A 13,624-nucleotide genomic window follows, 5' to 3' on the forward strand; every position below is an offset into this window, starting at 1 on the left:
CAGTACTGATGACAAAAAAACATATTGCAAGTATGAAGCAAAGGAAGCACTGATTGAAAAAAAACATTGTAAAAGGCTCAAATCCCATATGTCTTAGTCTTTGAAGCTAATCCCATCTTATTTGAAAATAAAACAACCCACCACACACAACCTCCGCACAATCATCCAGGGCTAGGACAAATTGACAAGGTCGAAATCAAAACAGAAAGCCGCTTATTTTAGCTCTGACCTGTAAGTCCAATGCGCTGAGCTTGTTCTTGTCTCCTGAGTTGCGTTTGAATTCTTCTATGGTCCAGGAGGGCTGGGAACGCTTGGCTTCAGCAAGGCCGGTCAGCCGCAGATCCGTGTAGAGAGGGCTGCCCTTAACGTGAGATTTGACTGCGGAAGGGAAGTGGTGCGGGCTGAACACCTGCTCAACCAGGTAGGAGTCCTTGGGCGGCTTTGAGGAACGGTGTGCCTGGTGGGCTTCATACTGTCGATCTGTCTGCAGGAGAGAAATGGGAGGAAAGGTCACAGAGGAGCAGCTTATCTTTTCTGCTGATGTGATGAGAACGGTAGGTGAGATTTCGAGTCTGATACCACAGGACACACTATCTGAACAAAGAGGACCATTTTAAACATAAATAATTAAATTGTTTTCTTTCTTTTAGGACAAACAAAAATGTCTAAAGACTCTGTACCAAAGATATTGGATATAACAAGATTGAGCACTTCTATTACTAAAAATAGGGGACCTCAATATGGCCGCTCTGGCGACGAAAGTCCCGCCTTCCAGTTAATCCATCATCAATCGATAAAAACTGATGATTCTCTGGGAAATGGGCTCTATACAGAGTCACATAAGGTGCTTGCTGATTTGTGTGCATGCACAGTAGCTGAAATTACATTGAAAGGGTGCTTTTTAGCACAATTTGAGCTTAAAGCAGCCATTCTTTATGATCCCATTTTAGCTGGTGTGTAAGGTAGCTGTAAGAGCATAAATAATGCCTGCAAAATTATAAATGTCAATGCCAAACAATATATTTTCATTAACAGAATTCGCTTTTCATGTATTACAGAGAATGGCCGGTTTGGACTACAGTCCATGTTGCATGCTTTTATAGCTGAAACAAGACACCCACAAACATGAAAGAGGAGTACTGAGAAAGAATATCGACTTTGGCAACAGAAGTACAACTATGGCAACATTATAAGTACTTTTAAATTGTGTCATGCAAGAACTACCACAACATTGTTTTGCTCAAGACAACTTTGATGCATTTCTGTAAGATCTCTGTGGTCACACATGGATTTAAAATTGTTTAGAGGTGCCAAAGAATGCATAAATAATATGTTAAATTGTTCTCTGATATCTACATTGAAGGGTTTTGTTTTTAATACATGCAAAAATTATCCAGAGACGGTTATACATGTCAATTTACAAACCTAGGTTTTGCCTTTAGAATGAAATGGTCCTTTATTGCCTCATTTGAAAGGGTCATGAATAATAATATTGAGCTCTGCTTTGATTGGCTGTTTCACAGAGCAGCTACTTCAGTAGCTCTGTGTGTTTGCAAACAGACCTTATGGTTGAGCCCGTTTCACACAAAGATATGGAATTTAAGGGAAAATCTATTGTTTGGAAATTGTTAATGGACGTTTCTGAGTGGTAAGTTTGTGTTGAGTTACTTTTTAGTATGGACCTGCAAAATGTAACTGTAACTACAAAAGTAAAACCTTAGCCTAACGCTAGCATATATCATTAACTAGCATATAGTGCTAACTCAGCAGTCACAACTTTGTTTTTAGCATTGAAACATTGTAATTTATCTCGACTGTAAAGTCACAGTTGGTGTTATGTAAAGATTGGCCTGTTTTCTAGCGTTCTTTTGCATGGACAAGGTTTACATTAGAAGGAGGAAACAATCTTATTTGAAGCTCACGATATGTCATTACCATGTACAGAACTCGTTTATTCATCAATGCCTAATACAATTTTACATTCTACTGCATATTTAAGATTCAAAAATCGTGCCGTATGTCCCAGGCCTTAGTTTGAAGACGGGACCGGAGCCATACCGTATTTAGGGGCTAGAATATTTTAGAAACATGGGTGTAGATTTAGAAACACCTCAGCAATCTCATATGAAACCCTATCCAGCACCCACAACACTGCAGCAAAATTTCTTCAATTACACTCAAGTACGATCATCATCAGAGAAGTCCAGTAGGGACACTGAACGCAGGTTTTAATTTGACTGCATCAGCTATAAGTCGCAGGACTTAAAAAAAAACTGTGCTGGCGCTGCATGTGTCCAACTACCTATAAACACGATGAGGCTGTAATTTTAGTGTTGTGCTTGCAGGAGTGATTTAGGTCTTGTTTGCCATGCAGAAAATGCGCATCCTTCTTTTGTCGATTAAAAAGAATAATGTTTGTTTGTAATATGTTACGTCGAGAGCGTACTCCTTCCCTGAGGGCCACCAAAGTGCTGCAGCCTAGATTTTCAATGATTTTATTATTATGAACCGGTTGTAATTTTTCTGAGCTAAGTGCTATTAAGAGCAATGCCATATTGCATTTGTCCTGATTTTCTTAAAACAGCAGGCCATAAATTACAGAGACCCAAAACATAGTATGATGCTCTAAAATCCCATGCACACACTTGCTTTTATCACTAGGTGGCACTCTAATAATATAAATAATAATCCACAGAATAATTGCAAGATTGAATTGTATGCCATATTTCATGTTTTTTTCTCGATCCAACCCTCTGTGCAGAAACAACACTTGTTCTTCTCTCACTGCTTACGTTTAAATAAAGGTGTTGGTCTGGCTGGCCTGAGCTCAGGTGAAAATGAAAAAAGCCACAGGAGTGAGGGATGATGGCAGGGAGTATAATGTTGATACACCCCCCTACTGCCAGCCTGGAAATAACTAATCAAACACACACACAGCCTCGGAAAATGAACCGCGGTATATGAAGCACACACGAGGAAAGACCATTATCTTCATGAAATTTATAGTGAGTATTGCATCAGTTTAGGGTCGTCAGCTCAGGTTTTCAATCAGGCAATGGCTCAGCTCATTCATGACATCTACCAAAACAATCCAGACACATATCAGAGCCGTACTCTATTTATTCTCTCAGCTGTCTCTCCTATTTATCTCAATTGCAGTCACCATCTCAACTTTTTTAGCCAATCTCCTCAGCCGTAAATGACAGGTGACTGATTACTCTGAAGCAGCAGGAAAATTATGTCAGGACGATGCTTGATTCACTGCACATAATAGCACCACAAAACTGTACAGTCTCAATATGTTGGATGTAATCTTTTTTTATTTTCAGCAGAATGACCAGAGAAAGATGTAGTATAGTATAGCAGCAATAATTGGAGTACACCATTTAACCAAACTTTGACCTTCTTAACCCCTAACATTTCTCTTGCCTTGTATGGTAGCTCAGAAATTTCAGTCCTAATATCAGTACCAGAATTTAAATTGTACTATAACATACTAAAGGTCACCTCATTCTAGAAAGTACTGCATATTCAAACTCTGCATATTTCGAGCTGTTTGACCAACATGTCAAACAACCAATCAAAGTTTGTTTCGTCTAGCGTCGCGTTTCGGACTCCTGACCCTCAATTTCCACCGACTGCGGAGCGGCTGCGGATCCGTTGCGGAGCGGCGGCGGAGTCAATCGGTTTCCATTCAAGTCAATGTGTGTATTTCCACTGACTGCGTTCCGAATCCGTCACAGCTCCGGCCATCCGCAGCTCTCCTTCACAAATACGCCGAGCTTCTATTTTTGACGGATGCCGGACAGCTCCGCAGGGCGGAGCCATGACTTTATCGCGTGATCATACCTGAATTCGCAAGATCTCGTGTTGGGATCTGGGCTGGTTTGTAATAACGTCATAATTCAACGTCATAATGGGCGGAGACAGAACTAGATATCACGTGATCTTCATGTGAATTTGCGAGAACTCACTGGTCCTCGTCACTTCAGCACGCAGCCGCTCTGCAACAAATACGGATCCGGTGGGTATTGACGGACGGCCGAGTGCGGAGCCGTAACGCAGCGGAGCCGATCTGCAGCCGCTCCGCAGTCGGTGGAAATCTGGGGTCACAATAACGAGCCGGATGGCAACAAGTCAGATATTGAAATGACAAGCCAACTGAATAGCATCTAAATAAACAACATTACTCACCATAGAACAACATTGTGCACTTTATCAACAGCCACACCAATGAGACGCTCCCGTTAAACATTTGAAGCATATCTCTTCACTTTTTAACACCTAAGCGATTCAGGAGAACCAAACGTTTTGACTCCATTAACTGCCTCAAGCAAAACTCTTGGAAATCTTTTAGAGAGTCTATGCCGCAAACTTTGCACATTTTTGAGAATCCAATGTTTAGCTGATGATGATAACTGGTCTTTACTATCCATGTGAACACGACTGATTCTCTTCCTCAACGGAACATCAGAGCTTTGTTTTCCAGGGACCGAAACTAATCGTGACACTCGCGTCTGCTGGAAATCTGGTTTATTTCAACCAATCAAAGACAACTTCGACATTGCCACAGGGTTTCCAGAAAAGTGTACGAAAAACATCAGACGTTAAGCCAACATTCTGTGGGCGTGACGTCTGAGGCTGAGACTACAATTAACCCTGAGTTAGTTTGTGCCCCGCTCACCCCTACACATTTTTGCTGTTCACTCAGACAACAGCATTCTGTCTTCATCACTGTATTAGAAAACTTCAAAAGAACTACTAAACTGTAGGGGGAAAATGCAGACACTACCTGCGGCTAATAAAGCAGTAATGTTTAAACATATGGCTTACACAGAGAGTGTGCAAAGGATGTGGGGAATTCAACAAATGCACAGCAAGTGTTTTAAACACCTGTCTACACATCTGTTCATCATAGAAAACTTTTGCATGTCTATATGATATTTCTATATGTATATGAGAGATTGGGTTTTGTTTGTCCATCTTTGACCCATCACTGGGTTACAAACATTTTAAGAGCGTATAACCTGTTTAAAATTAGCTAATGGCAGCCCAATTAAATTTTAGCAGCCCTTAATTTAATTTCCATGCGTTGTTTATAATAACATGTGGAAATAAATTGACTATTACATTTCATAGAAATGTATACAGTTTTGTTACATGTAAGAAATTTCTTTTTCTGTAAGAAAAATTATGTGAACCTTTTGGAATTTCATAGTTTTCTGAATAAATTTGTCAAAAAATGTCAAGGGTATTGACAAACTTAATGTGTCTAAAAATAATAACACAGAAATTCTGATCTTTCATGTTTTTATTAAGAACAACTATTATGACCTTATTTAAAATAGTCATGAATAATATTGTTGAGCTGTGCTCTGATTGGCTGTTTTACAGAGCAGCTCCTTTTAGTAGCTCTGTGTGTGTGTGTGTGTGTGTGTGTGTGTGTAAACAGACTTATATTTGAGCCTGTATTAGACAAAGATACAGAATAAGAAAGTCAATTGTTTGGAGGTGGTTAATGTCTGAGTGGTAAGTTTGTGGGGGGTTTTTTCAGTATGGACCAGCAAAACTTAATTGCAACGTCAATCGTAGAACTGTAGTTTAAACGCTAGCATATAGAATTAAGTAGCTTATGGCGCTAACTCAGCAGTCACAACTTTGTTTTAAGCACTGTAACAACATTGTACAGGGTTCCCACACCTTAGTTAACTTCAAATTCAAGGGCCTTTCAAGGACTTTCCAATACCAGGTCCAATACCCTCAAATTCAAGGACTAATGTGGGGACACATTTCAAGGGAAAGCAAGGTTACATTGTGTTACCTTTAAAGATACATTGTTACAGTTCCCTATCGAGGGAACTCGCGCTGCGTCACTGCGGTGACGCTTCCAGGGGTAAGTGCGTCTGAATGTGTATAACAAATTCAACCAATGGTGAGGCTTTACGACAAAGACAGGGTGACTCGGGAGCCAGGAAGTATATCGCTATCTGAAATATTGCCGAAGACGGCGTTACAGAGACGCAGGAAGTATGGCAAGGGAGACGCAGTGTGTCGTTCCCTTTCTCAGCACGTGTGCTTAAAAGGCTAGAAATTTTAGGATATTATCCTACACTACACAAGGAATAATATGGATTTTTTTCCAGAAAACTTATTGCATAAAATAGATTCAAGCACTTTCAATGACCTGTATCTATGTATGTTTATTTTCAAAAACTTCCCAGGGCCTTAAATTATTTCCCCCAGATTCAAAACTTTCATTTTTGGGAACCCTGATTGTAATTAATTTAATGTTGGGGCGTACATCTTGACTGTAACGTCACAGTCAGTGTTATGTTGAGATTGGTGTACATTTTAGGACATCCTCATATTTCAGCATCAGTACTCAGCATCAGATAAAACGGCATTACAAACCTCAGACTTAAAAGCATCAGTTCTCAGAAAAACAGTCCATTTCACCTGATATTTTTAGTCCGAGGCCATTTTGCCCAATGTCTAATGTGAGAAACTTAAGTCCAGACCATGTTTTTCTAAGAACTGATGCATTTAAGTCTGAAGTTTACATAAGGGGGAAACAATAGTGTTTAAGGCTCATGATATGTCATTACTATGTACAGAACTCTTATTATTCATCTATGCCTGCTTAAATACAGTTTTACATTCTACAGCACCTTTAAGTTGAATATGTACACTTATGTAGTCTTATTTAATTCTTACAAGTGGTAACCTTCAAATGAAGTGACTAATAATGTACTGCCTGTAAATAAACAAGCGTTTTTCAGCTTATCACTTGGCAGGCTGGCAGTTTTATCAGAGTTTCAAGGAAAAGTTTTCATTACCCTTTATCAAGGGTACTTCGTGCGAAAGCAAAAATGTTATGCTAAGAGCCTGTTGGGAAATGACTGGTCTCAGAGGTTTTCTGACCCATTAACAGTTCAGATCTGTGTGCTTCCTCGACAGTGATCTCTAAAATTGAAATCACACTTAAAGGAGTAACATTTTCCTGTGAATCAGAGACAGTATGACACAGATACAGAGCATCAGGATGCATACTAAAAGACATGCATTAACCCAGAAACACATTTACCAGATGAACAGATGTCTAGAAATTGAGTTGTTTGCTTAGTTAGAACCCCATTGACAGCTTTGATAAACAGGAAAGCCTTTAAATGGTTACGTATCAACCTTGTACACAGCAAAACAAGTGAAACGGCAGCTGTTACTTCAACAGAGATGTGCGTTGAATACTTTCTCCTATCCTAGATTAATATGCATGAATTGGTTCATTCAAATATTGGTTCATTCAAATATTGTTCAAGTTACAAATCATTGTTCTTATTGTTAGCATGATGTAGAGTAGCAACATTACCTCAAACAATTGTGTGAGTATAGGGCAGTATTATTTGTTGAGGAAACGTATTATTTGCGCAATTTGACTTGATGAAGCTAGTAATGCAGAAATGTCACACTTCTCCTTTATGGAGACATTTCTACTTAACCTGACCTTTAGAAATTACTGTCAGTGGTGTGACTTATGTAGTCAGGTCATGTATTCCACAGTAAATAATTTACACCTCTGTAATAATATTTGAGGAGCTCAGATGCAAAAGCCGCTAAACGTCACCTCTGTCAAATATTAGATAATGATATTGACCGAATGCTCTCGGCAATTATTACATGTTCATCAAATACATTTGCTTTAAATTCGCTTAATCCCTTGATCAGGCCATTCAGAAATACAGCTTTGTTGGCAGAATGGATGAACCACAGCCTGTGAAATGATCATGAATCACATTCAGACTCTATCCCTTGTGAGTACTTGGACCTTAATACAACCCAGGTCCATGTATATGGCAGTCACATGCATCACAGCTCCTTCTAATGTGTGATTCAGTTTTTTTAGTTTTACATACTGTCATTATTTGCAATGTTCCTACTTGCATCTTAAGTGATTTTGCAACCGTTTACTGTTTACAATGCCAAAAAAGCTTGTATGCACTTAGAGTTTTACAGCGAAAAACACTCAAATTTGTTAAATACAAAGAAAATGACTAAAGTGAAATGCCTTATTTTCACAAACGTCAATCACTGACTAATAACCTTTTCCATTAAAGTGAAATTACTGAACCTAAGACGCTGATATTTTTTTTCCTTTTGCATCTGAACTCAAATTACAACAAAATCTCAGAAGAGGCAGAAACACAGACCAGGTTCTACATGTTTTGGGATTTTTCATTTGTGTGAATAGCGTTTGATTAACTGTCAATTCCCTGTGTTGCCATTCACTAAAATTAACTACAGCTTGAATCGCCCTAGAGACACAGGAACTGGGCACTCGTCAATTCCCTAATAACATCAGAGGGGATGATACAGGAACTGGCAACCTTGCCCAGGGCAATAAGCCAAGCAGACAAGTTTGTTAGAAAAAAATAGAGCAGAATAAAATAGAATTAAACAGCAGAAAATAAAAGTGAACAAAAACAATAAAAATTGGTCAAAAAACGAAAAGACAACAATACATCAGAACAAATAGAATAGAATGGAGATGTCTAAATACCTTGTAGAAATAGGAGTCGGAAGTCACTTTACTCACACAATTAACACTTTCTAGTTTGCTTACTAAAACATTGGTTATGACTTTCTTTCATGTCAGTATTATTTTTTAGAAATGTATTTACAAAATAAATCACTTTTTACTTGCTTTTCAGAGACCTTGAGTCCTTCCATGTTTCATTAAATCATTGAGTCGGTATGCATTCATGTCTTTCAATGCTGACGAGCACTGAAAAAATTAACTTGAGAGCCCATAAATACTCTAGAGGACCAATTTACAATGAAATCCCTGTGTCTCTGGTGGGATTAATTTGAATTTATTTGTCTGACTCTCCGCTGTGCCCTGTGCTCATTCTGTGCCCCTGTCTGGACTAAAATGTAGGATAGAATTAATGTATTGTGTGATAATTTCTAGGGGTGTAAATCGGACAGTTCATTACGATGCAATACAATATTGATTTTCTCCACCAGCTATTCAATTTTGGGCCATACATTAAACGCTTCTTCAATGTGATTACGATTCAATCATATTCGATTAATTTATCGATATTTTAATATTATGTGCCAGTTACATTTTTACTTACAAACGCAACCAAAATATATAACATGAACATAATGTCACATAAAATGTCACATAAAATCAAGCATAAGATGGCATTTTTAGAAAAATGTAATTGAATTGAAAAATAAAAGAAAAAATAAAGCTGTTAAACTTAAGCATTTGAAAAAAAATCAACTGATCAACATGTGTGAGAGACATGGACAATATCACCCACAGTGCTAAACACACGCTCGTCTTCTGTCTCTTTCGCTGTGTTTTCGCTGCTACAATCGCTTTGTTGCTGCATTGCATTCACTTGCTGATGCTAGCAGATGAAAATAACAAAAATGTGTGCTTTGGCGGTAATGTGTAGATGGACGCTATGTCAAGGAATTAGGACGTGGAGAGTGTCAAAATAAAGGTACCTCAAATGGATTTTTTATGTGTGGCATCGATGCATATCGATGTATTCTTCCACCCATAATAATCGTACCACCGGGGGCTGTACTGTTAGAGATGTGTTTTTAACAGAGCATGTATGTAGATTTCAAAAAGCTCTTATAGCTTATTATACACAACGTGTCTCACAATCTCTAGAGTTTCAGGAGTTTTCAAGCTAACAATATCCCCCCATCTACAGTAAAAGTTTTAAATTTTAAATAATGTCTGATCACACGTGTGTAGTTAAAGACAATCCCATGAGTCCATAATTCAGTCCAAAGACCCCTGTATTCACAACTGATTAGCCAAATGAAACAAGAAATGCTTACAAATAAAACACAGCAAGACCAAACAAGTACAGATGCGGTTACCTCTCTTGATTTCCTGTGTCTGTCTTTCCCTTCACTATGTCGCTCTCTTTCTTTTCCTTCTTCCCCTGCATGGCTGGAATAAGAAACAGTCCTCCAATCCCGAGGTGAGTTAGTAATGCTAGCTATTTTGGACTCGGTAGCACTGTTTTCCTCAGTCAACGATCTGGATGACCTGCGTGTGAACATGCTTTTCCTTAATGCTTTTACCCTTAGACTTTCGCTTTCGTCGGCCTCTGAGCAACGCCATTCTGGACTTTTTTCTACCTTCATATTGTGTCCTGTGGTGTGACACTGGAATACGTGAGGAGAGAGGTTCACATCAGTCTTAATCTGCTCCACAATGCCGTTATCGGTTGTTTTCCCATTAGGCTCCGGTTCTTGAATCTTCTCATCCAGCTTGTTAAGCTTTGAGAGCACCTGCGAAATCTCACCCCGCACCCCCGAAAGAGACTCGAGTTTCTTTTCAATCTCACCAATCTTGAGGACCAGCTTGAAAACACTCTCTTTGAGTTCATCGTCTGAGTTTTCCAGTGTCTGAAAGAGGTGGTCGAGCTTGATGCCAGTTTTGCCCAGCTTGATAGTGTTATGTTCAGGTGAGCTGTCACCATCTGATTTTGTGACCTGAGACAGTGAGCCATTGCTGTTGTAGCATGATGACTGCACAACGCCAATAGAGTCACACACACTCATGTCATCCAGAAAGCGGAAGATGTCGCTAATATCATCACTGACAATCTCAGAATCTTCATCTGAGTGTTTGAAGGGGGGCCTCTCTCCATATTTGGTGTGACTGGTGAAATCTTTCACTTTCCTGTGTTCAGGTTTTTCGGTCTGTGTGCCTACACTCATACCATTGTCCACATTATCTGGCTGAAACAATGGGCAGTTGATGTTCTTGTCCTTATACCTTTTCCCAACCTCTCTTTTCTCAACACTGGGACCACAAGCCACCGAAGTCATTTCTTTTGTTTTGATTCCATTGGACTTCTTGGAGAAACCTGAGGGAGAGGCAGTGGGTTTTTCTTTTGCACACTGAAACTGTTGATCGTTGTTCATGACGCCAATGTTAAGGCGCTGATTGTCCTTTGCCACTTTGTCGTTCAAGAAGGACCTCTCAAAGTCAGGAGCTTCTTCAGTATTAAGGCTCAAGCTCTTTACAGGCCAGGCTGGCTGTTTGCCATGCTTGCTAGAAGTCCTCCTGTTGCTCACACACTCAGAGACTGTTGTAGGTCCAAAATAAGTGGATGCCTGCAAGTCATCCAAACTCTCGTGCTTCACACGCCCTTTGTTCTGAATGGGTGAGTTGACGGGTTCAAAGTAAGGGTTGCTGTATGGCAGCTCAAAACTGTGATTAAAGAAGGTGGGAGGCTTGTTCAGCTCCCTTCGATGGTAATCTCCTCCCACTTTGGATTTTCCTCTGCACTCTGTGGTGATCACATTGGGTGAAAAGGCAACAAGGTTGTGAAAATCCTCTTTGAAAATATTCCGCTTTTGAACACACGAGTGCACAGTAAATGGCTCTCCTCTGGACACGAAAGCATCCTTCATCCCCGAATTAACACGCAGAGAGTCCTGGTCCGTTGTGGACTCACTGTCAATGTCCATGGGAAAGTAAGTACTCTGCATCTCACATGGAGGACTGACATTGGAGTACTGAGGCAGATGCTGTAGCTTATCCAGTGATGCTGCCCTACATTTTAGATCCTTGGTGACTCCCAAGAGGAAGTTGGGGTCTGAGGCTGGAACGAACCGCTGGCAGTTGTTACAGTCGGACTTAGGGCGGGGTGAATTCCGAGACACATGATGACCCCTGGTGTCCAAGAGATTGTACGCCCTGTCGTTGTCGCTAAATTTATATACGTCGCTGTCAGATCGACAGGACTCGAAAGACTGGTTCTTGTGAAATTTAGGTCTTTGACCCACCGGCAGCTTGTCTTTGGCCATACCTCCGTTCATTTGGATTAAGTTAAACATGGTGACAATGTCTGCCGCCACCATCAGCTTCTTGGACTGCTGGTCCTCTACAGAGCACCTCATTTTGTCTTTGAATAAGGTTGCTGGAAAAGCTGGATCCAAGCATGCTGTGTAGAATAGCAAACTCCGCAGCTTAGCCAAATGGACCAGGTCAAATCTGGCACACAGGGATTTACAAAGATCTTGATATGAAACAGTATTGTACTTGGTATCCAATTCCTCCAAAATCCTCACGAGGAAGAGGGAATACTCTGGCATGGCATCCATTGCTGTTTTGGTTGTTAACTTTGTCAAAAAATGACAGCCTGCAGGAGACAGATGAATGATTAGTGGTGAAAAAAGCAGCCAAAATGTACAAGTTTTCTGAAAAAAAAAATGGACATGCAGAATCATAAACCATAGACAATGAGGGCAGAAATTTAGTTAATTCTTTACAGAACCATATAGCTTAATGATATACGGTACATATTTTCAATTATATGGCACAGCCTTTTTTCAGCTGCATATTTCATTTTCTAATTTTCAGTGTGCTATTTATTTTTCAAATATTTTGTGCAACTCTTTCTAGCAACATTAGAAAACACAAACACAAATAAATACTGTTTTTGTAGTGTAACTGTAGCAAAAATTAATTTAAACGTTAAATATTTGATGTCCTTGAAAACAGGAAGAAACCGTAAATTAAACAAAGAAGATAACAAAATAACAGATTTAATATTTTTAATTAACAGAGGCTGTCATACCGAAGAAAATGCTAATTTTAAAGAATTTCTGAATTAACAGTTTTTTTACAGATGCAATTGTGCAGCTTAAGTTGCACAGCACGAAAAATATATTTGAATTGCGATTATGCCGGGATAAAACCGCGTCTCTTTGAAGGATTTGATGCGTAAATACAAATAGACACATGGGCATTCACAATCACAATCGCTCTTCCCATGAGACTGAATGAGAAGATACTGAATAACTTAACTAAATATAAGAATTCAAATGCAAAGAAAAACTTGAACATTTCAGATTTCTTCCTAATTAATAATGAAAAATATAAACATATATCCAGATACACACACCTATTCGGTCCCATCTGCTGTCCTCTGGAACGAGACTGAAAAACTGGAAGGAGATCGTTTAACTACAAAAAACGCGCTGTAAAGTGCCGCGTTAATCCACAGAGATTCCTTCACAGTTGCGTGGCACATCATTAGCATCATGTATATCCTTTCGCGCGCGATGTATTCTCCTCCCAGTTGGGATTGCTGTGGAATGGCCTCTCTCTTCATCTACATCTCATCCGGATTGCTGGGGAGAGTGTGGTGAGCAGGATAATCTCTCTCTCTCTCTCTCTCTCTCTCTCTCTCTCTCGCGCTCTCTCTTACACACACACACTCACACACATACACATGCTCAACTCGTCTTTGTTTCCACCTAGAATGACGTAATTTCACCTTAACAGCAACCTGGATCGATTGGAGACAGGATGAGGAATGGACGATCCGAAGTGAAATCGCATTATGCGCGCTATATGTTTTTGGAGTTATTAATGCGCAGAATGACGCGTTAGGCTCAGGGATGCGGGAAAACTCCTAAGCAAAGCTCAAAGTGCGCATCTAACACTCGTCTCTATTTCTTGATCATTGTTATTCGGATTTTTTTATTGGTTTAGTTTTTATGTAAAACATGCAATCATTTAAAGATTATTTGTTTAATATGTACAGTCAAACCAAATGTATTCAGACACCTTCAACAT

At 39.5% G+C, this 13,624-nt stretch overlaps 1 protein-coding gene across 1 annotated transcript in view; it reads right to left on the reverse strand.

Moving 5' to 3' along the window:
- The window catches only part of minar1 (membrane integral NOTCH2 associated receptor 1), a 50,503-nt gene extending 37,194 nt beyond the window's left edge, over positions 1-13,309 (reverse strand). The window contains exons 1-3 of the mRNA XM_073859016.1: positions 12,948-13,309; positions 9,904-12,182; positions 230-484 (exon numbers count right to left, since the gene is read on the reverse strand). Of these exons, the coding sequence (XP_073715117.1) occupies positions 230-484; positions 9,904-12,144 (2,496 nt within the window). The 5' untranslated portion in view covers positions 12,145-12,182; positions 12,948-13,309. The remainder of the gene's footprint in view (positions 1-229; positions 485-9,903; positions 12,183-12,947) is intronic.
- Positions 13,310-13,624: the final 315 nt, after the last annotated feature.

The sequence above is a fragment of the Misgurnus anguillicaudatus genome, chromosome 21, assembly GCF_027580225.2.
Source record: "Misgurnus anguillicaudatus chromosome 21, ASM2758022v2, whole genome shotgun sequence".
NCBI classification, from domain to species: domain Eukaryota; kingdom Metazoa; phylum Chordata; class Actinopteri; order Cypriniformes; family Cobitidae; genus Misgurnus; species Misgurnus anguillicaudatus.